This window comes from Ostrea edulis, chromosome 1 (assembly GCF_947568905.1).
Source record: "Ostrea edulis chromosome 1, xbOstEdul1.1, whole genome shotgun sequence".
In the NCBI taxonomy this organism is placed as follows: domain Eukaryota; kingdom Metazoa; phylum Mollusca; class Bivalvia; order Ostreida; family Ostreidae; genus Ostrea; species Ostrea edulis.
The window spans coordinates 50,907,691-50,935,452 of record NC_079164.1 but is presented as its reverse complement, the minus strand read 5'-3'; the positions used below and the strand labels follow the sequence as shown (position 1 = coordinate 50,935,452).

The window sequence follows — 27,762 nt, the reverse complement described above, 5'->3', positions numbered from 1 at the left end:
TGTAGTCGTCAATTTTGGATGAATGTGATTTTCATTGTTTATTCTTTTTACAGAATTGATAGACTTAAAGTTGGAAGAGACGAGAGTAATTGAGTAAGTCAGAAACACCTTCAAGCAAGGAAATGTAAACAGTTTGTATAATGTGGTCCTTGCATTACTTCATTGATTAACTGATGCATTGTACTTAACATTATCACATACAAATGTATAAGGTTTTGCTTTTGATGATATATGTGAAGGTCAGTAATGTTTAGTATACTAAATGTTGAATGTTTTTAAAGGTGAAGGTTAGTAATGTTTAGTATACTAAATGTTGAATGTTTTTAAAGGTGAAGGTCAGTAATGTTTAGTATACTAAATGTTGAATGTTTTTAAAGGGCCAACAGAGAGTTGTCAGGGGAACATGCATCTCTCGCCCAGAAATTGTCAGAATCCGTTAGACCAGAGAAAGATGACATTCAGAGACTTCAGAACCAAACTCAGAAAATACACAAAGAAATTCAGCTGTTATGTGGGTAAGTTTATGAATATGATATCTCATCTATAGGCCATCATGCGCATTTGTTAATGATTTGTTACAATTATCGATTCCCTGAATATTTTTGATCTGAGTCACTCAACTGACCTCTGGAATCAAACTTGGGCTAAATTTATGAAAATCAGCACATTGCATCTGTAGTATAAGGGGGACAAAAATAATGAAGTGTACAGTTCTTACTTATCATGGTTTTGAGAGTGAATCCAATATCAAAGTTAAAACATGCAATCTTTAGAATCATCTCTACTGCTAGACATTTTAAAACGGACAAATTGTGTACATAGTAATGATGAGCAAGGATGCTTGTACCAAAGTTGTAAATTTCATGACACTTTGGTTTGAGGATTTGATAGTGAAACTGCATTATTTATTTTAGACTGTCTTCTTGACTCCTAAACACCGAACAACCAAACTGAGTGTATAATCTTGAGTATGGGAGGGATACAACTATAATAATTTATTGTATCATAGTTGCAGTGTTTCTCCTTTGAAAATCTCTGTGAATTAAATAGCAGGGCTCAAAATAACTTTTTTTCTTAAGTGGCCAGTTGGCCACCAACCTCTATTTCTTGGTGGCTTTATTGCTTATTTTAGTGGCCATATTTTAATAACAATAAAATGTTTCAAAACCAAGTTTTAAAATTTTTTAAATGACAAATTCATCCACATCTGGATCCTGATTTTAATTCCGTCTTGCCTGCAATCGTAGGACATGCCTTGCAACGCACACAGTACATGGACATCGTTTCCTCCTCAAATCATGAATATAATTTCAACCATGAATATTTGAATGTACGTTCTTTATGTTCCTTCACCGATTCCTCGTGCTGCATTTCTGAATTGTCATGTTCCATTTTTGATCCGTCAGTAGCCCTCTGTTTACCAAGAAAGTCTTCATTTTTCAAGGCCATCGTGCATCATCTGTTTAATCTTAATCATTATACCCCCCGCAAACGAAGTTTGGGGGGGGGGGTATACTGGAATCACTTTGTCCGTCCGTCTGTCTGTCCGTCCGTTTGTCCGTAGACGCAATTTGTCCGAAGTTTATTTCTAATACCGCTGGACATATTTCATTCAAACTTTATGTACATTTTCTATATATTATGTAGTTGTGCATCTCCTATTTTCATTGAAATATTTTAACAGTTATGGAAGTTACGGACATTTTCTGGTTTGGTTGTACTTGTAGTAATAGACACAATTTGTCCAAAGTTTATTTCTAATACCGTGTTACGCTCATAAGTCAATCAGGAATTGAAGAAGTGGAAAGAAGTTCAACAATGAAGTTCAACTACATTTCTTCTCATCCGTCCGTCTGTCCGTAGACGCAATTTGTCCGAAGTTTATTTCTAATACCGCTGGACATATTTCATTCAAACTTTATGCACATCTTCTATATATACTAAGGGCTATTCCAGAAATAAATACATGGGGGGGGGGGGTCTGGAGGCACCTTTTGTATATACCAAGCACCCATAAAAAAAAATAAAAAATTACCCCATGACCCATCAAATTGATAAACTCATTTTACAATGACCCATCAAATTGATAAACTCATTTTACAATGACCCATCTAATTAAAAAAAAAACTAACCAGACCCACCACAAAAATATTTTTAAAAATGAAAACGGTACAAATCTCGCGAGGTTTTCGGGACAAACATTCTAGTCAATGACGCGGTAATGCCTGTGCGACATTGTATCACAGTAGTTCTGAAGAAACGATGTCACATCAACAATCAAAGGCATCTATGGCGGGAATGTTGGAAAGATTGGGAGTCCAAACGATGCTACATGTATTATCATGAAATGGGTATGGATATGTTTTTTCTACGAATCGTTCGTCTTCTAATGGAGCCCACGCCCGGAGGCCTCTATATCACCATCACACTGACTGATAAATATAATGCATCGGTACCCTCGTATAAATCAACTAAGGTTTGCCTATTTTTATTAGAAAACGGAATACCTATTGGTTTCAAAATATTCCCAAAATCGATGCACTGTAAACTGTAATAATCTACAGAACAGAGTTCGCCGCCATCACGTCCAAAGGGACTCTACTAAACGCACCTCTAATTTGAAGAGTGCCGTAATGGAAAGTTATGCGCTGCAAAGAGCGACAACCTGAATAGTTCAATGTTACTTCCGATTTCCGATTTCGAAAGTAGCATTTCGAAAGCACGTTTTCAATTTTCCCTCCGACGTTTTGTAACCAACACGACAAGAGCGACAATAAAAATATTCTGAAAACTCAACACCCACGTGGCACAAAATAAAACAATAGAAACTACCCACTACCCATAATAAATATTTTTTTAACAGTCCAACCACGGACCAAATAAAATATGAAAAAATACGACCACCCACACAAAAAAATATCATTTGCCGCCCAAACCCCCCCCCCCCCCCCCCCCCCCCCCCCCCCCCATTTGATCATTTATGGAACAGCCCTAATGTCATTTATTTACTGACAAAATCAATGACAAAGTAAAGTTGGCATAACATAATGATCTTTAACAAAGTGAATATAAACTAAAGACTAGAAGAGTTGACCAGGGATTTGCAATCATACAGCCTAAAATGTGCCAAATAGTATTCATTGTTTATATTAAGCATATTTTTAATATTTCATGTACTGCTGTACTGTAGAATATACACTTCTGCATTCACATTGATTGCCCTGTAGATAATGTGAAAATATCCAATGTACTTGCATTAAATATTTCCCATCATCTTATATACCCCGCGGGGGGTATTAGTCCCATTAGGACAGTTCTAGTTTAAAGGGACATGATTGGAACAGAAAATTTTTTAAAAAAATTTCTTCCATTTTAATGTTTACAATGATGAACCAAGGTATTTGTAATGGTCAGCAAAAATCTGAATGTCAGTTATTGAGGTACATGGGAGATACAGAGCTCAAAATTCTTTGTCATGTAAACAAGGCTCGTGCCATGTTTATAAAATCTATTGAGAATATTTGAAACTGTCTGATTCTGCAAAGCAAGACTGACCAGCCTATCTTCGTTCATAGTAGTCCTGCTCAAGAAGACTCATTGCAGAGAATGATATTTGCAAGACAAAGAACCAACTGGCATAGCAGGGCAGACCTATTTCAAGACTTCTCTTCTATTTTTCTTTTCTTCAGAATTTATAATTAATTTGTTTATTTGTTAAAGCTAGCTCCTGAACTTTATTGAATTATTAATTGATGTATAACTGCTGTCCATGTACTTCACTGACTGAAATCAATCTCCGTGCAGATTGCATAATGGTAGAGAATTATTTATCCATGTATGTTACTTTATATCAAAGTCATTGAGTGTTTACAGTGCAGACAGCATTTATTTTAATGCACTCATTAAACCGGATTTGGAGTTCATGATAATTTTTCCCCCGAAGTCCACTGTACTGATTGATAATATTAGCAAAGAAAAATATTGTTAAACTTTACTGCTGTTATCTCGTATCCAATGTAAACAAGATTTTCTGGACCTGGACAAGTATCGCCACCTAGCGAAAAACGGGATTGCAACTCACTACTATCTCCCATTGTTTATTTATGTGGAGTGTCTTTATGTCCATGTTGGCCCTCTTGTGATGTCATTCCAATTTTCCATTATTCTCATTTCAATGTGATCTTCACAGAGGATTAAACAGAATGTAAATATATTTAGGCAATTTTGTTATACCCCCCGCAACAAGTTGGGGGGGGGGGGGGGGGTATACTGGAATCGGGTTGTCCGTCTGTCCATCCGTAGACGCAATGGTTTCCGGGCTCTAAAGCATTATCCTTTCCACCTACTGTCACCATATCATACATATGGACTACCCATGGGATGAAGATGTTCCCTATCGATTTTGGGGTCAAAAGGTCAAAGGTCACGCGCACTGGACATCGAAGTAGCAATATGGTTTGGTTTGTCATGCCATTTGTTTTTTACACTCAGAAAAGAGGTAGTTTATACCTATTACCAACACCCTTTGGGAGATTGGGGTAAGCGGGGGGTAATCTTAGTGAGGAGCATTGCTCACAGTACCTCTTGTTAGTTATGATAGTCATGTAATGCTCCTCTGGTTGGTGATTTGCTTGGATCCTTGCTGGTTATCCAACTCTTCCCGTCCAGCATTTGGTGGCTGTCCGTACACAACACCACTTGTTGTTTCAGGGTCTTTATAGGGTTCGGATAAGGTGATCTGGGACCTGGCATTGAACCATTCCCTATTGAATACATCTTATCAGAAGACCATATACACTTACATTGTACACTAGATACACACGTGTATTGTACCTGCTAATGATTGTGACCCATAGGCTTCATGTGTTTCACTACAAATCACATCACTAATATTATGTGTAAAACACATTTCTCATTTTGATCTTTTATGATTTTTTGATTGATGCGTGTATTTCAGGATGAGTGGATGGCATATTGATGAATTTGATTTAAGAAGCAGTCACAAATCATTCACATTTAACAAAAGAAAATTGCAACTAGATGTAAAACATGATGACGAGATGATATCGTCCATTGATTTGAAGACTTGTTGTGAAGGTGAGGAGAATTCACTGACTGAGTGGTGGCAATTCTTATTGATTACTTGCTATTATGATTAAGCAAAAATGGGGATATTGGTCTGTTTATCCATCTGTCTGTAAACATGTGTATTCTGGATGGTACAGTGGATCTCAAATACCATTTCAACTTTAGCAATAAAATTTCACAAAAGTCTCAATGACTTTAGTGTTTTGGGGTAAAAATGTTGAAGTCTCTTTAAGTGGAAGACAAAAGTTCACAGAATATGCTTGTTTGAAGGAATGAAAGAAAAGGGTTATGTAAAGGTTTATCACTCCTTTTTATACGCCTGTCCTCAAATTGGATGTATGTTATGACGCTGTCCATCCGGCTGTCAGTCCGAGGTAATGTTCTCCTGACCTTTTTCCGTAAGAGATGCATGTACAGCGTTGAAATTTGGTCACAATTTTCACCATCAAGAAGTGTAAAAGTAAGGATGCATTTCAGCTGGATTAGTGCACTTTGACCTACTTTAGGTCAAACAGTTTTCTGGATTTTTTCATTATGGATACAGATATTGCCCTGAAATTTAATCACAAGCTTCCTCTTGGGGGAATACAATTTCAGTTTGCATTTCAGTGTGCATGCGTCTGTCTGTATGTGTGTCTGAGGTAATGTTTTCCAGACTTTTTTCCACAACGGTTGCATGTACAGCATGGCAATTAGGACTAAAAGTAGGTGAAACAGTTTTCCAGACTTTTTTCATTACGGATACAGATATTGCCCTGAAGTTTAGTCATAGGCTTCCTCTTGGAGGAATACAAGTTCAGTTTGCATTTCAGCTGGATTGGTGCACCATGACCTACTTTAGGGCTAAAAGTAGATCAAACAGTTTTTATGCCCCCAAGATGGGAGGGGGGCATATTGTTTTTTTCCTGTCCGAAACTTTAACCTTGCTAATAATTTTTGAACAATAAGTGCTTGAGCTTTCATATTTCACATGAGTATTCCTTATGACAAGACCTTTCCGTGGGTATCAACATTTTTCACCCTTTGACCTTGGAGTTTGACCTACTTTTTGAAAACTTTAACCTTGACGATAACTTTTGAACAGTAAGAGCTAGAGCTTTGATATTTCACATGAGTATTCCTTGTGACAAGACCTTTCCTTTGGTACTAAACCTTTTGACCTACTTTTTAAAAAATTGACATTGGTCATAACTTCTAAATGGTAAATATTAGAGCTTTCATATTGCACATGAGCATTTCTTGTGACAAGATCTTTCTACTGATACCAAGATATTTGTCCTTGTGACCTTGGCCATCTTTGGAATTGGCTTTTATTGGGGGCATTTGTGTTTCACAAACACATCTTGTTCAGGACTCGTGCACCCCTAAGGCCTTGGCAGGGCAAAAATTTATCAACTTTCAAAAATCTTTATAACCGCATATTTGTAAGAAAACCTAAATGCATAGTCATGTAGAGCAGGAAGGCTGTTACCAAAATCATAAATTTCATGATCCCTGGGGTAGAGGTTCTGACTCTAGGGCGGGACCAAACTTGGCATATAGTGAATATTTGTAAAACATTTAAATGTCATCTTCTTCAATGCTGTTGACACTAAATTAAAACTGAATGGATGTTTAGAAGGAGCAGGTAGCCCTTTTTACCAAAATTGTAAACTTTCTGATCACAGAGTTAGAGGTTTTGGTAACAGGGTGGGGCCAAATTGGTCTTTGGAAAAACAACTTCTTTGATTTTGCTGATACTGTATGAAAACTAAATGTATATTTTGGAAAAGCAGAAAGGGATGTACCAAATTTGTGAATTTAGCAACCGCAGGATTCTGGAAAGGTCCAAAATAGCCATATAGTGTTGATATAAGATTTATTATATTATGGAAAGTCTTTGATCAGTATGGCACTGTTGGGGCATTTGTGTTTTTTAATAGAACTCCTCTTGTTTTATACTCCTGCTCAGTATTAGAATTTGATTTATAGCTTAAATGTGCAGAACAGAAAATTTATTACAGATTTTGTAGCCCTTGGTGATGCTTTTAACTAGTGTTTGGTTTTTGCTGCATGCTTAGTGTCCAAGACTCTGCTTTCTGATTTGTCTATGTGGCCATTTTGATTTTGACTTGAAATTTCAAATATCAATTTTCAATTGAAAATTAGTTTTGATAATTTAATGCATTCTATTCAGAGAGGCTCCTTGTTTGCCTAATTATAAAATTGTCGACATTGATGTATCCAGGTCTACATGAAGTATATTCTTGTCCAGATATGATATTGCAGCCTTTTCATAGACAATGACATTCAATATACATCTATTCTGACATAATTGCTTATCATTAAACTTGGCTGTATCAGTTGCCAGCTGTATTGGATATTGCTAGACAGCTAATTATTGGTATGAATATGTTGGAATATTGCTATACCCCTTCACATTTTAATCACAATCTGCTTCCCCTTGTCTTGTAGATGAATTGTCCCGAAGAGAACAGTTTTGTTACCGTTTAGCAGTAGAAGCTGTTCAGGGCTGGGACTTCAAACAGAAATATTTCAAACTTGCTGACCTTCCTCAGGTATATGTATAGCAGGTTTCATTTTGCTATCAATACACATAAACCTGAATATTTGTATTTTGCAATGGAATGATTTTCAACTAAGTTGAAAATTTTATGTATTTACAGATACTGCAAGAAGTTGGGTCTTTGATGTCACGGACCAAATATTTACTGCAAGATTTGATGACTTTGGAGTTTGATCATTACATATTATACAGATACCCAAAGTAATAAAATAATTTTGAAATACAAGCAGTGAAACATTTTAATACCCAAAGCAACCCTGGTGAAGGATATCATGTTTCTGACCCGTCAGTCGCGTTCTTGTCAGTGCAACTCCTCCGAGACCACTCAGCAGAAAGAATTCCATGTTACTTTGTATTTGATCTGAACATACTGTGTAGATGTGCATATTTACAGGAAATTCTAATTTGATTTTTACCCCTTTTGAACAAATAGTACTATATGGTGCAAATTGCTTAAATTGTTTTTCAAGCCATATGTAATTAAAATATTTCTAATGTAATATTTTACACAATAACAACTTTGAATGATTTAAATCAAGATAAATGTTTATTGTTGAATAATGATTAAAGTGAATCAGATCAAACTCTTATGTCCGGTAAATCATTAGAAACTAATCTCTCTGCACTGGAAACATTTTGGAAGAGTTTTCTGTCCTTATAGAAATAAGAAAAGAAACAAAATATATATATGGTGAATGATTAATTTCAGTTCATACTTTTATTAAGGGAAAGTTATGTAACTTTTTACCAAAAGATTTGTATGAAAATGCAATTTCTTTTCAAAATAATTTGATAAATCATTGTTTTCCCATAGACTTCAATGTAAACTTCAAGGTAAAACAAACCATGCAGTGGATTATTTTTATTTGACAAACCATTTAAAATGATACCATGATTACAAAAATCATACCGTTTATTAGATATGAAATACGAGCATTATACATTGAATATACATGTACATCATTTTACAGATTACATTTAGAAGTCTGGTCACCCAGAAAGAGATGTGTGACTGTCTCATTCAATTTTCAAAACACGGAGCGTTCTTTACAGTGGAAGATTGAACCATCTGTCAATTTAGAACATGGAAACTTTAGGTAAATATGTCATTTCCTAGGAATTGCTAGTTTAAAGGCTTAGAAAAAATGTAAATCTAGTGAATTACAAATTTACAGAAGTTATCATATTGTATTGAATGGTAATATATATCAGTATTTTATGATTGCTGTTAGAATTGTTGCAGTTAAATAACATATGCAGTGAAAAATTTCATTGTAGAGTACTGTTTTTCAGAACGGATGCTGTATTATCTGAGGTTATGCAGACCAGTCCTGGAGACGCTTATCTTAACAGAGTATGTTCTGCCATTGATTTGGATACTCTCTCAGAAGAACCTGTCAAAAAGTGCACCTTGTGTGGGTCAGGTCAAAGTTGAGAACTAATTTGAATATTGATTGACAATGTAGGCAGCTTATTGTGATCTCTGTTGTTTTTGATTGATGTGGTCAGAATTATGGACAGTGATCTGTACCTTATGGTCTGCTCCGGGTTTCTTATTTTTTATTTATCATTATTTTTATATATATCAAAGTTACTTAGGTGACCTATTGCAATTGGTAATTGTTCGTTGTCATCCATTGCTCGTTAATATTTCAATCACCTTTCTGAAAGTGCATAACTGTTTTTCATCTTTGGTATGAAACATCTTTGGGGTAAGGGGAACAGAAATTGTGAATTTCATTGTCACTGCACCCCTGAAATATGAGGGGTGAGGTCCAAACCTTAATAAATGATGCAATCTTTCAAACTCTTTAGCCCGGGACATGTACTGGTCGCAGAAAAACTGAATAGTCATGATAAACAAGGATACTTCTACCAGAATTGCGAGATGGCCCCTTGGGTATGGTTCTGGGCCTCATGGTTTATATAGTGATGATGCATCAGATATATCTTCTTGACATCAAACAGTGAACTCATTACAAAGAAATGAGGATAGAAGCCTTTACCAGAATTGTGAAATTCATTGTCCCAGGATCAGGGTTCTGGTGCTTAATGGCTAATAGAGTAGAAATGTGTTTTTTCTTTAAAAAGACAACCAGAGAACCTAGTAGTAATGAAGAGAAAAACTTCTTCCAAATTCATTATCAAGGGAACTAAAACTTGGAATTCAAGACATGCTAGTTCTAGAATGGAGCTCTATGATTGATGGCGAAAATGCATTGATTCTTTATCATGGGATGGGGGGGGGGGGGGGGGTGTTGTTTGTTTGTTTTTCATTTTTTCGTTCTGTGTTACCCCTGCAGTTTCAACATTTAGATGCTGTATGTATGAAGAGCATGGGGCTCTCTACCAAAATTGTGAAATTCATGACTCTTGGACCAGGGATTCAGGCTCCGAGATGGGCCCAAATGGGTATATAATGAAAATGCATTTAAAGTTTAGACATCATCTTTATTTTTGTGTATTGTTAAAGAATACTTTATGCATGATTATAAAGATCATGGGGCCCTCTACCAACATTGAGAAATTCCTTACCCCTGCTGTATCAGGATTTCAGGCTCTTAGACAGAAATGAGTATGTAAATGAGTTGTGATAGATTTTATCTAATAAAATGATCTTTCTCACTTTGGTACATTGTGACAAAATGCTAAATACACGGTTATAAAGAGCATGAAGACTTCTACCATATCGTGGAAGACTTGACCCTTCAAGTTCTTACTGAGGCTTCAGGAAGTGGAATTCATATAGTGAAAATATAATCCATGAAAATTTTAGAATGTTCTTGCAACTGATTCTGGAAAATTAAGGACAATTTATTTTCAATTTTTAAAGATGATTAACACATCCTAGTATGTGATTGAGCTGTTCCATTGAAGACTTGTTGCATATTACTGAGTACTCAGGTGACAGTTTAGGCCCATGGGTCTCTATCTTATATATTCAATGATCTTTCCTAGATGTACATGAAATAAACATACCTCATTATGCAGAGATATACCATATGTACATGTATAATGAGGATTTCAATGTTCATAGCCAGTAAAGTTTATCTAATTAATGTTTGTTTTGCGATTTCTCAGGAAATGTTTCTATACAAATATGGCAGAAAAAAAGAATTATTTTCATTAATATTGTTTGATGCACTGAGATATGTGTGAATGTGTACCAAGTGATCTTTGATTGCTTGAGCATGATTTATACAAATATCCGAGACAAGGTCATTGTCTCACTCTTGTCATGTTCAAGGGACTACTAGCTTCATAAGGCTTGAGTAGGGACGTGCCAACACAAATTTTTCATTTTCATAGCACTTTTTTCCATAAATTTTTGTATAAATATATAATTCTAGTTTTTAAAAATCGGAAATGAAATTATTTCGTTGAACTTTTTATTTTTGCATGGTATTTTACATGACATCAAGATGCTTGTCTTCATGCAAAATTAGTACAAACTAGTCAAGCATGTAATTGATGTTTTTAATCGTGGATAAGTTTATTATCTGCAAAAATTCAAATTCAATATGTAAATGTGTATGGAATGAAGACGGTGTCAGTGCCTCAAATAAACCCAACAAGGAAAGTGAAGTGCCTTGGGAAACATGTCTGAATAAAAAGATTCCAGATAAATGAATTTCAAAATGTCATCAATGTAATGCCTTTGAATTTCCATCAATATTAGTAATTTAAATTCACATTTCCAATGTTTCTTTCCCAATTGCAATGATACCCATTTCATCATGAATGTAATATTGTGAAGGAGGCTGCAATGCTTCATGACAGCGTACTTTTCATCTGGTGTTAAGCATCCATGCCCTCGTGTATTTTCAAAACCAAAATTTCTTAAATTCTGGGGGTTGGTGAAAATTTGAAATCCCAGCAGAAAATACAAAATTTTGCCAACATTGTCACACCATACTTAGATATTGGCTCGGCATCGTTCACATTATTTGTTGTCAGGTCTTGATTCAATGGTTGGTCATTTGCGCTTGGAAAATGTATAAATTTTCTCCATTGTCAGCCTTCTGCCACCAATTGTCTACCAGTAAGTGTTCAACCTGCACTCGAAACTATTGGTAAGATTTGTATATTGTAAAAAAAAAAAAGAAAAAGATTGCTACATGTAGCCATGTCCCCCACCGCCGCAAAAAAAGTTGAAGCACAAAAGTCGCACAACTCCTGTAAAATTTGTCGAATAAAAATTCCGGTGCAATATGATCAACTACAACTACATATGGTGACTAACAATCCTACAAACTTGAATCGGCACTACCACGTATGTCAGGAAGCTTTCATGTAAATTTAAGCTTTTCTGGCTCTTGAGAAGATTTTTAAATGACCCCACCCTATTTTTGTGATTATCTCCCCTTTGAAGGGGCATGGCCCTTCATTTGAACAAACCTGAAAGCCCTTCACCCAAGGATGCTGTTGGCCAAGTTTGGTTATAATTGGCCCAGTGGTTCTGGAGAAGTCGAAAATGTAAAAAGTTTACAGACAGGCGATCAGAAAAGCTTTCAGCTCAGGTGAGCTAAAAAGGTAGTGACAGTTCCATCGCCAAATGATCAGCATCGGGTGTGAATGTCACCGGTCCTCAGATATGACCTTAAAAACGGATATCCCATGTCACAGTAGGTGTGGCACGCTAAAGAACCTTCAATGCTCAATGGCTGCAAGCCCTGAGCATAGGTCTAAATTTGAAGCCCTTCACTGGTACCTATTCGTGATGTCTCCATATAAGTGAAAAATTCTCGAGAGGGACGTTAAACAAAATACAGTCAATCAATCAATTGACGGGCGTATAAAAGTAGAGAACTACATGTATGATGGGATGATCCTGGATGACAGGAAACACTATGCATGTATGCTCAAGCCATTTAATGGCAGGGACATCAGAAAAATTCAATTTCCTTAAATTATTTTTACATAAATTCTGATTTCTTTGTAATACATAAATGTAATCATAATATCACACTTTTTTTGTAAAATAAATAATATCCAATGCATGTTTACCAAAAAAAAAAAAAAAAAATTATTAAAGATATAATGCATGATTGTTTCCTCTGTAAAATGGACCTTGCAAGGTTAAATTCATTAACATTCTTTTCTATACATGTAATACACAGTGCATATACTTTTGACCAAGTAGTATACAAAACTATGGCTGGACTAGTATCAAACAAGTTTACCCCTAAAGTAACACCTAGCTGTCACCATTTGAAGTATGTTGGAGAAAATGCAGCCTTCATTATATATTGGATAAAATCTATATGGCTGGCACAGAAACCAAACCTGGGACTCCTGTATTAAAGCTCAGGTGTTCTAACCAAAGAGCTTTCCAGGCAAACATCCATGCTCCACACCAATTCCATCACAATTTGCAATTTGGTTGCGAGAAATGAAACATAAAACAGCAATGATTTTGGTGTTTAATTTAACATTCAAAGAATACATTTGAAAACAGCATACTCTTGGACCATGAAGAAATAAACTGGCCACTTTCTTTATTTCCTTTATCGCTATCTCATATTGGGAGAGGATGGGGTATTGATCTGCAATAGTTAGAACTGAATGATCATGCTGCTAATTTAAAATATGCGGTTGGTTTGTGTAGCTCTGGTGATTCTCGAGTGATATAATTTAAGAGATGAATGACATTTCTTGGTGGACATAACGTTATGAACTACAATTGCTCTACTGACATATTCCATGATGCATGTTATGGAAAATATTCCAGCAACTTATCATGTTCACTGCAAAAAACAGTATTTACTACTTAACTTAATTTTTCCTTCCAGACCCCTTATTTGACAATGGATAAACAGTATATCTCACAAATTTAATCATAGAACATAACATATATGCATTCTGGAAGTTTACCAGCAGACTGCCAGCAGTACTCACCGGTATATGATGGAGTATTTTGGCCAAACTACCCCCCCTCCCCCCTCCCAACCAAGAAATGCTTATAAGAAACAAAAATTGTATGGAGGTTGCATGGAGCCATATGGGCTCCATGTGATTTCTGTTGGAAACTTGTTGAAATTGCACAAAGAATGTTTTACAACTGCACAATATTTGAACACTCTCTGCACAGCCACCATTTGAATTTGTACTGACCTCTCCCCAAAAGCCCTTGGGAGAAATTCACAATTGCCATATACAATGTAAACATAGCCTCTTGTGCCCTAACAATCGCACAGAAAATATCCCACCGCTGCGGTGGCAAATGTAAATATATAATATATCTTAGGCTAGTTATTTCTGAATAGTTTACTGTGAATTTACAGTAAGTGTGAACGACTCGGCTTCTCAAGTTCATTCGAGGTCTCGGATAAAATCTGTCAATGATGACGCATCAAGGAAAGAACAATCACTGCGATTGGACCCATATTTAAAGGGGCGGGAATAAAAATAATTTTAGATGGTCACACGTGTCTTTACACTAGCGTGTCATTACATAATCTTTTAGCATGATGGAAGTGACTACGAAAAGGGAAAACCAATACCAACTAAAACAATGACGTTGATTTTAAAATTACATGCCGAGGGTTTATTTTATGGTAAAATCAGTAAGAAATTAGGCGTCGTAAAGGCCACGTTATAAAATTGTCAATCATGGGAACTCTTGCACCGAAAATGTCGCCAACGAAGCTCACACCGGATGTACTTTTGTTTATCGAGTATGAAATTAAAAAGAAATCAAGTGTATATTAATAGAGAAATCACAAAATTTATTAAGAAGAAATATTTGTACCCCTGACAATGTACCATAGGCGTCTTTAATTTGTAGAGCTGCGAGAAATTTTTAGGGAAATTACTTTCAAGAAACTGCAAAGAAAATCCAAGAGAAGCATATTTCGTCTGTACACAGGGACTCGTCACGAAATACCTGTCTTTTTAAAATTTGACATCGTCTATTCTATGTTTACAAATAAATGTAAATATAGAATAGAGAGGGCCAATTCGTGACGAGCCCCTGTGGTCTGAACACGAACGAAGTGTTGAAAACTTCTTTGCTACCGATTTTATTCCAATTTAGGCCGGGTCAGTTATATATATATAGAGAGAGAGAGAGAGAGAGAAAACTCTAAACACTTTGTTGAAATATTTCGACCGTGTTACCGGTCTTTTTCAGTCGTGTTTTCGTGAAGGAGACCGGTAACACGGTCGAAATATTTCAACAAAGTGTTTAGAGTTTTTTCTGTATTTTACTTCCGAAAAAGAGACTTTATATATATATATATATATATATATAAAGTCTCTTTTTCGGAAGTAAAATACAGAAAAATATATTTTCTGTATATATATATATATATATATATATATATATATATATAAAATTTCAAACTCCTATGGACATGCAGTTAGGGGTGGACCAGTGATATAGGTTCAAAGGTACGCCAGTATCGCAACATTAACAATCAACCTTTGCTGTGGTTTATTATGACGTTATAGAAGGCGCGTCTAATGCTAACGAAATGCTGAATTTCTTTAATAATGCGTTACATGAACAAGAGAGGGATGGTTTGGGGAATTTAGTTTTTGCTAGAATTCTCAGAACTTGCCTTTGTTCATTCAATTAACAGTATCTAGCGTTGGTTACTTCCGAATTTCTTACGAAAATGTGGGTATATATAACAGTAAAAGACATCAAAGCATGCCATGTGTTGAAAATAAATGTTTTCTCGAAGTAGAATATATATTGATCTTATTACTTAATCTGACAAATTATTTTAGGGGCGAGATCAAATGTTCAATGTTAGAGAAAACTGAGTTCGTATAGTTCTCACCAAGACACCCCCCCCCCCCCCCCCCCCCCCCCCCCCCCCGCCAATACAAAACTAAATATGAAGTATGTTGAAACTAATCGATTAACAAGTAAAACAAATGAAAGTGTACATTGAAACTATTAAACATTTATTAAAATGTATTATTATGTGGTTTTAAAGTCAGTTGTCTTTTCCCCCCACTAACGTGTAATCGATGTCGGATGACAGAAACTAACAAGTTTTTACCCCCTCTTCCCCCTAATTTTTCCGACATCGATTTTTTCCAATGCTTTGCAAGATTTCGAAAATATCCTCCGAGAGATTCATTTTAAAATAACGATATGGAAACTGCGAATGTGAAAGAGACAACAAAACAAAAACGTTGTTCTTAAACGGACAAAATCGCCTATAGAAACATGTACTGAAATTTCTGATCACTTAAAACTGACAAGTATCTACAGGAATTTAAGGGAGTAACCTTTCAATTTTTATTGGGATATAGAGGCAACTGCGGATCCTGCCTTTTCCCGCAGCATTATCAATCCCGTTATTTTTTTTTCTTTTCAATATTCAGCACTATTTGAATTCTGGGATATTGCTATCCTGCCTTTTCTTTACATATCGGAGCTCGCCTTTTTCACCCTGTATTCCCCCTCCCATACCTATTGATACTGCGATGGATTATAAGTATAACACGGTTATTCCGTTTAAAAGATAAAATTTATAAGGTATCTGATAAAAGTTATATCTTCTAAAGTTTACGAGATATCTTGTATCTTTTATAAGACATCTTATAATTTTTTTATTTATAAGATATCCCATCACTTTTATACATGTAGATATCTAGTATATATAAGATAAACTTTACAAGACATTTTATTAACGTAATTTCAAAACTCCGTTGTCAAATCAAAACCGATATTGATTCTCACGCTACGTACGGTGCAACTTACACTGAAATCAAATAGTGAAACTTACACTTGTTGGGCACGAGATAATATAATGCCAAATACTTGGGACCGCCTACCTATAATTTAACCGACCTATCAAAAGCGCTCTTTAAAATCACTCGGGGACTTTCCAAATGAACTATCTGAAGCACGTCATGTACTTGCCGATATGTCTCGTTCACACTTACTGTAAATCCACAGTAAATATGAAACAAATATTCACATTCACTTGTAGAAAACTTGAAAAAACAAAAATGACAAATCTAAAAAAATTTCTGTATTTCAGAAAAGACAATATTTCAAATTCATTAAAGGACATATCACATGTTTCCAAAGTAGACAAAATTAGACATAATTTGTCTTCCTCATGCATATAGTTATTCATTGTAATAGTTAGTTTGCTGAAATATTGCAATAATTAGTCTCAATACCTATTAATTTATATCTAAGCCCTGATTGTTAAAAAAAAATCTCGTTAATTAGTTTAAATAGTCATGTGGTACAGTGATGTCACTTGTGACCTTCTTCAATCATCTCAGGTTGTGAAAGTAGTGTTATATATCTTTAAAAACTCAACCTTTATCAAACACCATGGACAACATTTATTTCAAGTCTTAACTTTCCCAACGCATATGTTTTAGCCCCACGTGCATAGAAATAGCAATGAAAATACCCCAAAATGTAGAAAGGAAAGTGAGTATGAAACCAGCAATTGCAAGTAAATGTTTACATAAGTCGCTGTCTAAACACTAGTTGGTAACATCTGTGTAATATTTATTTTTGGATCAGAAAAATTATGATACTTGTACCATTGTTGACAACTCATTATCATGGATGAATTTCGAAAAAAAACGAGATGTTTGTAAAACACGTGTCCCAATGGTGCAAAATTGAAAAGGGTTATACACACACATCATTTAATTGATAGTAGTATCATCAATTCAAAATATTGAGCAGACAATATCTTCCTATGTCAAGAGTGGATTGACCATGTGACCTAAAAATCAATAGGGGTCATCTACTCCTTATACTGTACCAGTGTACCAAGTTTGGTGTCAATCAAGCAAATAATTCTTTAAATATAGGAGACAATATATTACTATGTCCAGTTCAACCTTTGACCATGTGACCTCAAAATCAACAGGGATCATCTTCTCCTGAAGATGTACCAAGTTTGACGTCTGTCAAGCAAAGGGTTCTCAAGATATTGAACAGACAGTATATTCCTCTGTCCAGTTTGACCATATGACCTCAAAATTAATAGAGGTCATCTTCTAAAGATATACCAGTGTACCAAGTTTGATGTCTGTCAAGCAAAGGCTTCTCTAGACATTGAGTGGTCAGTATATTCCTGTGTCCAGTTTGACCTTTGACCATGTGACCTCAGAATCAAATCAATAGGGTCATCTACTCCTCAGAATGTTCAAGTGTACCAAACTTGATGTCTGTCAAGCAAAGGGTTCTCAAGATATTGAGTAGACAGTATATTCCAATGTCCAGTTTGACTTTTGACCATGTGACCTCAAAATCAATAGGGGTCATCTTCTTCTAAAGATATACAAGTGTACCAAGGTTGATGTCTGTCAAGCAAAGGATTCTCGAGACATTGAGTGGTCAATGTATTCCTATGTCCAGTTTGACCTTTGACCTCAAAATCAATAGGGGTCATCTACTCCTTAAGATGTACCAGTGCACCAAGTTTGATGTCTGTCAAGCAAAGGGTTCTCAAGATATTGAGCGGACAGTATATTCCTACATGTATGTCCAGAGTAGATTGACCTTTAACCTTTTGACCTGAAAAACAAGAGGGGTCCTCTTCTTTTCATAACCAACCCACATATGAAATATCATTATGTTCAAGTGAATGGTTCTCAAGGTATTGAGCGGACAACATGTGGTCTACCGACCGACAGGTGCAAACCAACATGCCCCTCTTCTTTGAAGGGGGGGGGGGGGGGGGGGGATAAAAAGTCATTTTTGGCAAGGAAAGAATGAATTTTGTTAAAAAAATTAAAAAGCTTAGTAACATGTGATATGTCCTTTAAGATTAACAAAAGACCACAAGTCAACTGGAATGTCTCAAATAAGAAGCAAATGAATCAGTTCACTGTTAGTGAAAATATCGTGTTACTTTACTGTGTTAAAATCAATAACTAGTAAGAGCATTAGAAAATAAAACTTCATTTTACTTGTGTGTTTTCCATTGAGCTGGAGGTGTACACAGTTTATCTAAAAAATGAGAAATTCAAGAAACTTTCAGAACCTATTAACATTTATGCAAATATACATAAGACATGATACATACTGATAAATTTGATATCGCAGATGTAATATCTAGTGTATACAGGATTTAGCAGAAATTTAGCATGGATTTATACTAACACTGCAACTGAGATCCTAGCAAGCATCAAGCCTGCATGTGCATGTACTTGATCTAGCGGAAGCTCCTTACCACCAAAATCACTACACAATGTTTACAGTATCAAAACAGTTAGGGTTGGAATTATGCCAAACAAATTTGTATATCATTACATGTACCTCATTTAATATTATTTTCAAATAATGAATTTAGCATTAAGATTTTGAAGGGTTTCATGTTAAGGTAACCAGAATTCTTCCACTTTACGAGTCTTCAAAAACTGATAACATTTGAAGTGGGCTCTGGCCTGATATAGGACAATTGATATAAACAAGAAATGTTTTAGAAACAAACATATATTGAAAAGGATCAACTTTACATTTAGAATGCCTGTAGTGATAGTGAAAAATATAGGTTATCTGCTAGTCAGGGGCAACCATGATAAGTTTGATCTCTCAAGATCCTAAGCAGACATTTCCATATAACCAGTTCAGTCATGACCTTTGTTCTGACTTGAAAACCAATAGGGGTCATCTATTCTTTTGGGGCACTAGTGTACCAAGTTTGATGTCTGTCAAGCAAAGGGTTCTCAAGATACTGATCAGACAATATCTTATGTCCAAAGTAGATTGACCAATGATTTTTTACCAAGATCAATATGGATTATCTGCTCCTTAGGATGTAACAGTGTACCAAGTTTGACATCTGTCAAGTTTGGTGACTGTCAAGCAAAAGGTTCATTAGATATTGTGTGGTTAAGACTTGGTCTACAGACAGACAGGTGCAAAACAATATGCCCTCTTTCAAGGGGGGCATAAAAATTCTATATACACCATTACCCAGTCTTAATTACAACAATGTTCCATAAACACGGAAGTCAGTGCTTACATTACAAGAGATAATTCCAGTGGATTTTACAGAGATTTTTAAATTTTAGGAAGTACTTGTCAATAAAAGTTTCAAAATATGAAAATGATTTAGATACTACCTTGAACATCATAAGGTGAAGTCTGTGTCTGAAATGAATCGGATGTCATTTATTTTCAAAACAAAACAGACATGTCTTCTGGTAAGGGGATTCCCCTTATCCCAAAGACATCAAGGTCAACATTTTTTACTGTGTAATCATTGACGGCACATTAGAGTGGTGTTGCAAAGTTTAACTCAAATATTATCCAAGCTTATTGCTTGCCCTTCTAGTGACATGACATTGGCAAGTTCATGGCATCATTCTGTAGGACAATCTTATCAAAATTGGATTCTTTTATATGCTCATGTAGTTTACTAAACAAGGATCTAACAACATCCCATTTGAGATGAGGGCTAACGACCTTTTTGAAATAACTTCCGAAAACATTTTAGCTGGTTGTTCAGAAATTCTAAGTTTTTCTTTTATCATACAGTAAAACATGGTTATAGCAAACCTCCAGGCCAGCAGAAAACAGTATAACCAATTTGAACTTTGTACATTTTCGTTACTTTTCTATCATAAGGGAATAAATATCACTCTGCAATGAATTCATTGTTAGCATATTTTATTGTACATAACACCTAAAGGCATAGCAATAGACTCAAAGTTTATAAGATGTGCTTTATGGAAAGTAAAGGCCCATTATCTTTTTTTTTTTACAAGCACAGAATGTGTAGTGACAGTGTGATAATGAAGAAGGTGGTACCCTGCTAGCTATCACTGACACTTGTACTTCTACATACACTAATAAGAAACACACTACACAACTCACAGAGCACTAATGGACTTTGCTTTCAGGGGAAATAACACACAGTCATAATGGCCGACTTCTCAAACATGAATAAAACTATAAATATCAGCAATAATTGTATATTCCTTTAAAATCTGATTGCTAAGCTGGATAGCTTAGTAGGTTAACATGTCCACTGCTTATTTGTAGATTGGGGGGTGATATGATTTTTTTCCAGATTACTTTCTACTAAGACTGCACTTTTTTTTTCTTTACTAAATAAGGTAAATTTGAATATTTTTTTTTACTTTCAAGACATTATTGTACATACCCTCTATTTTATACCATTTCAGATTTCTCTTAAGAAACAAACCCGCAAATATTGTTTACATTGCATGTTTTGACAGGTGTGCAGCCTCCAATCATGGGCACAGTCATCTTTAACATATATAAATCACTGGTAGATATCTGACAGTGTGTATTTGATTGGCTTAACAAAAGGTTATGCAGATGTGACCCTCTATTGGGTTACTTCAGATCCTTGCATAGCGATCTACGTGAGCGGATCAAAGGAAAAGATTTTAATCGGATTGACATTAAAGGATGATAAATAATGATGGGTCACATTGAGCCTATTACACTATTTTAGCATTAGCAGATTATCTAGGCATATACTTACTAGACTCCTGGGATGTCCTGAATTTTCAAAGTGGTCCATAGGTGAATGTCTACAAACAAAAGTCGTACAAACCAGGGGTGAATACTGGATTTTTTCCCCAGAGGAGAGTCCATATCCATATATTACAAAAGCCTATTACAAAAACCTAAGAGTCTCAAGAAGAGAAATATATATTACCTCATGATAATCAAATAATGATTTCATTGTTATGAAATACCATCTCATTATAACGACTTAGTATCTCATTACAAAATGAGTTTTACCAATGGTCAACAAATAGATGGGCAATATACATTTCCATAGCTTGTCACCAAAAGAAAGCTTCAGTATGAAAACAGAAGCACATGTATGGTGTTACTGATGAATAGACAAATAAACTGGAAGCAGATTATGTAAAACATCTTTGGAACTTCATGTATAAAATTTACATGTATTTGTCCAGTACCACCCATTTCCATGAAGTGGATGAGTGGGTGTAACATGTGATAAAAAGATTACAAATGGTTTTTGAAAATACATGAGGGTATGAATTGCGATGATTCATGCCAGTACACTTCATGAAGTGTGTTTGAAAAGTATGCCGGCATGAAGCGTTGCAATTTATTCCTGCATGTATTTTCAAAAATTAAATTAATTTTTTCTGATTGAAAAAAGTAGGTACAGTTTTACAGCATCTGGCCCAGAAGATAGATGATCTCAGTAGGAGTCCCAAAGTATGGCATTCAAATAAGGAATATATAAGCAAATCCAAATTACGTTTAATTTGATCCAAAATTGCTTTGTGTTGACAGGATCGTGAAGTTGGCAAAGAGTTGCCACAACAGACTTATTTTGATCAGAAAAACTCAGTTGAACAAAGAAATTATATAAGAAATAATTTCATACAGCAAGACATCACTTGCTGTGTGGAAAACTTAATGTGATTATTTTTCCATCTATTGTCAAGATTTTCTAATAAAAATCCATCCTGAAAGGCAAAGATAACGAACAGTGATCAATCTCATAACTCCTATAAGGCCAATTCAACTTAATTAGTAGATTATCATTAAGGGTCGGCAAAAAGTATGGGGTGGGAGGGAGAATTTTATTTTTTAATTTTAATTTCTGAGAAAAATATTAAAGACAAAAGATTTTTTTCCCAACTGTGAACAGATGCGCCTCATTTAATGCCAGGTGGGTATCAATCTATGCTATTTTCACAGACAAATTCCAGGTTAAGCTTTAATTTCAAACAAAATATACCTAACTTCTTCAAGATTTACGTGTGTAAGAATGCGAGAAATTAAGAAAACCATATAGATCTATTTTCTTTACGTGGCTTTTCACATTGCTATACCGGAAATGTAAACAAGAAGTGTAAATACCGGAGTCGGACATGAAAATATTCTGGAAATCGCAAGTTTCACAAAATAAAAAAATTTGGGGCGGGCCAATTTTTGAGGGGGGGGGGGAATGATAATCTATCAATTAAGTTGAATTGGCCTAAGCAATACAAAATAGAGAGTTGGGCAAACACGGACTCCTGGATATACCAGAGGTGGGATCAGGTGCCTAGGAGGAGTAAACATCCCCTGCCGACCAGTCAAACCCGCCGTGAGCCCTATATCTTGATAAGGTAAACACAGTTATCCATAGTCAAAATCAGTGTGCCAAGAACGGCCTAACAATTGGCATGAAACATATACCAGTAATGGCAAGAAGATTGAAGGAAATCAAACTAAAGAACAAAGGAGTCACCAGTGACTTTCCATGACCTTGACTTTTAAATGAATATTTCCCCAAAATTTCACAAAGAAGTTTAATTTCATCCACACATATGGTCGTGCAGATAGACATTAGATAAACAGATCCCCAGTGTCAACTTTGCAGGTGACAAAATAATCAAGTTAAAAGACAAATAATTAACATCTAAAACAAATAGATAATATTGAAAATAAATATAATTATGATGCAACATACCTCACAGGTCCCACTTTCACTTGGCCAAAACTGCAACACAAACAGACCAGATGAATAAAAATAAAAGTTATTTTAAGCTCGCCGGGATGTATGTCCCAAGAGCTATTGTCATGACCCCAGTGTCTACATCACACAAGAGGGAAAATTAAACCTTGGCTTTATCTTGTGAACTAAGGGGATTGGGCTTAGATATTTCACATATTGATGCCCCATGACCAGGCAGGCCTTTCATTTGGTACAAAGACTTGTGACCTTTACTTTGCACTTTGAAAGACTTTTCAAAAACTTTAACCTTGGCTCTATCTTTTGAACCATGAGGAATAGGGCTTTGATATTTCCATATAAATGCCTCATAACCAGACCTTTTGACCAAATGACCTTGACATTTATCTTACTTTTCAAAAAACTTCAACTTTGGCTTTATCTTTGGAACCAAGGAGGATAATGTAAGTAGTCATGCTTCATAGCAAGCTATGTTGTCTTCTGAAAACTGTTGTTCCATGTAGAATTGAAGCTTTAAAATTGAATAATCAGTTTTGATATCCTACCTTCTATGTGATTCTGTTGCACTTCTGTTTTGAGATGGTGGAGTACTATAGACCTCTGTAAAGAAAACAAGAGGTACTGTGAGCAATGATCACTAAGAATACCTTCCGCTTACCCCAATCTCCCAAAGGGTGTTCCATGCGATGAAAAAAGCCATTAAAGAATTTAAATAGAAACCATATTGCTACTTCGAAGTCCAGTGCATGTGACCTTTAACCTTTTGACCCCAAAATCGATAGGGAACATCTTCATCCCATGGGTAGTCCATATGTATGATATGGTGACTGTAGGTGGAAAGGATAACGCTTTAGAGCCTGGAAACCATATTGCTACTTCAATGTCCAGTGCGCTTGACCTTTTGACCCCAAAATCGATAGGGAACATCTTTATCCCATGGGTAGTCCATATGTATGATATGGTGACTGTAGATGGAAAGGATAACGCTTTAGAGCCCGGAAACCATATTGCTACTTCGATGTCCAGTGTGCATGACCTTTGACCCCAAAATCGATAGGGAACATCTTCATCCCATGGGTAGTCCATATATATGATATGGTGACGGTAGGTGGAAAGGATAATGCTTTAGAGCCCGGAAACCATTGCGTCTACAGACGGACGGACGCACAACCCCATTCCAGTATACCCCCCACAACTTGTTGCGGGGGTGTGGGGGGTATAATCAGTGGGTTTTTGTTTTTGAACACATTGAACACGCAACTTCCGAGATATCAGCTCTTCTGTGACGTTCAGTGTTCTGTTGAACGCTCGAGTGGGTACAAGATGTATACATATACTATAGAGTAGCTATGTAAATACAGATATTAGTTATGGAAATATAAATTTTGTTTATATCAGCCGTTCGTATACATTAAACTGACCATATCAAGAACAATATTCGTTTGAATTGCTACTTCAATGTCCAGTGCGCTTGACCTTTGGACCCCAAAATCGAAAGGGAACATCTTCATCCCATGGGTAGTCCATATGTATGATATGGTGACTGTAGATGGAAAGGATAACGCTTTAGAGCATTAAATTAAATATGAAATTATTTTTTATTTCCTCCTCTGCAAGAGTGATATTTTAATCAAAGAAAAATGGTGATTATCGATTTTTGTTTGAGCTATTTTATCATCAAATACTAATAAACTTACTAATATTGTGTGTCCCTGCAGTTTGGGTAGTTGCATAATGTCTGATAATCGGCCTTTAGGCAATATATATGAAGGCATAAGCGTTCCACAAAGGGAAAGAACTATTGGGCAACTCGGAAATTGCGTATTAAGGTACGTACTCTACCCCTAATCAGCCAAAAAATATTTTCTTAACATAGAATAAAATCAAGCAATATTTATAAATTTTCAACAGAAGATATTAACTAGTGGGGGTTCACTTAAAATATTATCTAAAATCATCTAAAATATCATCTCACAATGGAAAGATATGGCTTAATTGAGCCTCTATGTAAAAAGATCCACAATAATATCACAAGTAAATTAGAGTACTACAATGCATAGGTCACTGTAATTTTTCATTCAAAATTTGATTTCAGCAATTATGACAAGGGGAGATCATTCTTATAATTAACACTAAATGTCAATTCAATTTTGTGTTCATATATTCTATTAAATAAGGCAGTATTTGGTATTTTCAGCAAATAAACAACTCTAAATAATTGTTTCCCTGCTGAAAATAGCATAAGGGGTAGAATACCTTTAGCTAGAAACAGAATAAATAACTATAGGCCCCCTTTCCAGGTCAATCTTGATTTAATTAAGGTACCCCATGCATCAAAGCATCTATTTTCACAAAAAATACAACAATTGTAGCACTAAATCTTTTTGTGAAAAACAAAATGCCCAATTTTCAGTGTTGTAGAGATGGCAGAAATAGCAGATGATACTTAGTTCTATTTATGATGATTTCAAATTTATATTGGAATTATTTGCCCTTGTATAAATCAAAACAAAAAAAAAGTAAAATATGTTCATATTTTGTAAGGTCATTTATACTTTTCTTTGCATATTTTGACAGACCATGGTCATATAAACCCCTTTGCCATGATATTCCTTTGGTCTTTGGAAATTATATTTCATTGACTGACGACCTTTAATTTCTGAAATGTGTTTATCTCAAAGGGACTACTGTTCATTAGCATGCTGAATATTTCTTAAATATTATAAGACTCTCTTATGAGTAGCCATGAAATATAAGGTGATTCCACCCGAGGGTTGCATAAAAGCTGTGAAACCCGAGGCTTTGCCGAGGGTTTTACTGCTTTTTTGCAACCCCGAGGGTGGAATCACCATAATATTTCATGGCAACTCATAAGAGAGTATTTTTCTCTAATATTTCTAGAGTTTTCCGTTTTCCTTGTGCCTAGCGACGCCATTTTGAGAATTTTCCCATTAATTAATTTTTCGCTGTACATTAAAAATAACACCAGAATCGAATTCTACGACCTTCATTTTGGCAACTATGTTGCCGACAAAAAATCGGCCGACGAGTGTATAGGTGAATTGTATTAGAGTTATTCCTCTTTGAATAAATCAATAATCAGGGTGATGTGTGACGTAACTCGACAGTCATCAGCGCGAAACATTTTGACAGACCTAATCAGAATATGAATCCACAACTGCACGTTTTTTTTCTTAGAGGAGCATTGATATTGATATTAATTGAGCAGTTATTTAATGACGAGTGTGTGAAGAGAAATTCCAAGTGGTTTTTGTTGGTGAATATGGGCATGGCTAGACTTTCGTTTTTCACGCGTGCAAGGACTCGAGTCTCATGGACATTGAAGGCACTTATTTCACCTGAGACACGGACAGTAGACGTTCACAGAGTGAATGTGGAGGTAGGCCTAGAAGTAATAGACTGTGTGGGCTGGGTTTCTGTGAACTGGCATAATGCACCGGATGACATAGGTGTATGAGGAATTTGTGACTGTTGTTGATTGTGCAGTAATTGTTCAAGGAATGTGTATTTTTGTGTCCGGTCACATACACCTGGAGATTATCAGGGACATTACAATCTGTCATTTTTTGTACAAGAGCTCTGCAGACGCTAGTGTTCGTCAATCGAGGTAAGTTGCAGGCTAGTTGTGTATTGATTATTAGTCATGTGATATGGAAGATAAACGTCACGTGATATGAAAGATAGAAATATCTTACATACCTTTCTTTCATAGAATTTCTGTATCTTACATGCGTAGATATGAGAGAAATATATATCTTCATCATCAATTTGAAAATTCTTCTGGTGAATTATTTTGTATGTTTATTGTCTTTCATTTATAATGTAGTATCAAGTTTTGGATTACATATATAACATTAAATTCTTCACTTGTTTTTTGGGGGGGGGGGGGGGGGGGGTGGTATTGGTATTGTGGGTTGGAACACTATAAGATGCAACAGATATTCAAAAATCATTATTTACCTATATTCACTTGCCAATATTTTACAAGGCACTTATTCTCAACAGTGTCTATAGTTATTTTGATATTTCTACTGTAAGTTGTTGGTTAAATTATACATTTATGCAACATTTTCCTCACCAATTTTCCATTTCATTTTTTTTTTACACTAAAAAAAGTCCAGTAGAATATTATTTGTATTTTGAGATGAAAGCCACATTTCGACATGTTGGCATTTGAAAATGTTAGCTACTCATCCAATACAACAATAAATTGTTACAATGGTATTTTAATTCTGATTTTTTGTTCCTAATTCAGCTTAGAAATCTACCAGCCTTAACTGAAAAGAAACTGAACCAAACTTCATACAAAATTTATTCTCTTGAATTCAAAGAGTGAAAATAAATATGATGCCATCATCAGAATTAGAGCAAGGAAAAGATTTTGTGTTGATGTCTTCAGAGTGAGAATGCAGGAGAGGAATGCAGTCATCAGACATAGGAGGTCCTAAACAGCTGTAATTAGCTGGTGGAGCATCCGATTACATTAAGCCGGGGACTAGTTTTGAATTCCAGTTGGGCCCATTGGATTTTTTCCCTTCCTGTCTCATGTTATTATGAATCAAGTCATAAATATGACAACCTCTATGCAAAACTAGGCAAATTTTAGTTTCTTCTATTGTCATCAAGGGCAGACAACTATAATACATACTAGTGCAGCATGTTCCCAGTAGT

General features: G+C 35.4%; 2 protein-coding genes and 1 long non-coding RNA gene across 5 annotated transcripts in view; 2 read left to right on the top strand and 1 right to left on the bottom strand.

The window, feature by feature from the left end:
• LOC125650892 (uncharacterized) overlaps positions 1–10,713 on the top strand; it is a 67,970-nt gene extending 57,257 nt beyond the window's left edge. For all 3 annotated transcript variants that reach the window (XM_048879468.2, XM_056153341.1, XM_056153340.1), the window contains 7 exons: positions 54–93; positions 378–515; positions 4,958–5,097; positions 7,543–7,646; positions 7,755–7,855; positions 8,626–8,751; positions 8,948–10,713. In XM_048879468.2, coding sequence (XP_048735425.2) covers positions 54–93; positions 378–515; positions 4,958–5,097; positions 7,543–7,646; positions 7,755–7,855; positions 8,626–8,751; positions 8,948–9,089 — 791 coding nt within the window. In that variant the 3' untranslated portion in view covers positions 9,090–10,713. The remainder of the gene's footprint in view (positions 1–53; positions 94–377; positions 516–4,957; positions 5,098–7,542; positions 7,647–7,754; positions 7,856–8,625; positions 8,752–8,947) is intronic.
• Positions 10,714–13,064: 2,351 nt separating this feature from the next.
• Positions 13,065–27,762, bottom strand: part of LOC125651036 (zip homologous protein 2-like) — a 58,732-nt gene continuing 44,034 nt past the window's right edge. The window contains exons 14-19 of the mRNA XM_048879637.2: positions 23,616–23,670; positions 23,068–23,097; positions 21,109–21,157; positions 19,718–19,745; positions 18,560–18,599; positions 13,065–13,200 (exon numbers count right to left, since the gene is read on the bottom strand). Of these exons, the coding sequence (XP_048735594.2) occupies positions 13,173–13,200; positions 18,560–18,599; positions 19,718–19,745; positions 21,109–21,157; positions 23,068–23,097; positions 23,616–23,670 (230 nt within the window). The 3' untranslated portion in view covers positions 13,065–13,172. The remainder of the gene's footprint in view (positions 13,201–18,559; positions 18,600–19,717; positions 19,746–21,108; positions 21,158–23,067; positions 23,098–23,615; positions 23,671–27,762) is intronic.
• LOC130051424 (uncharacterized) lies at positions 26,154–27,686 on the top strand. Its single transcript, XR_008799821.1, has 2 exons — positions 26,154–26,698; positions 27,347–27,686. It is a non-coding gene; the product is annotated as an uncharacterized LOC130051424 (long non-coding RNA).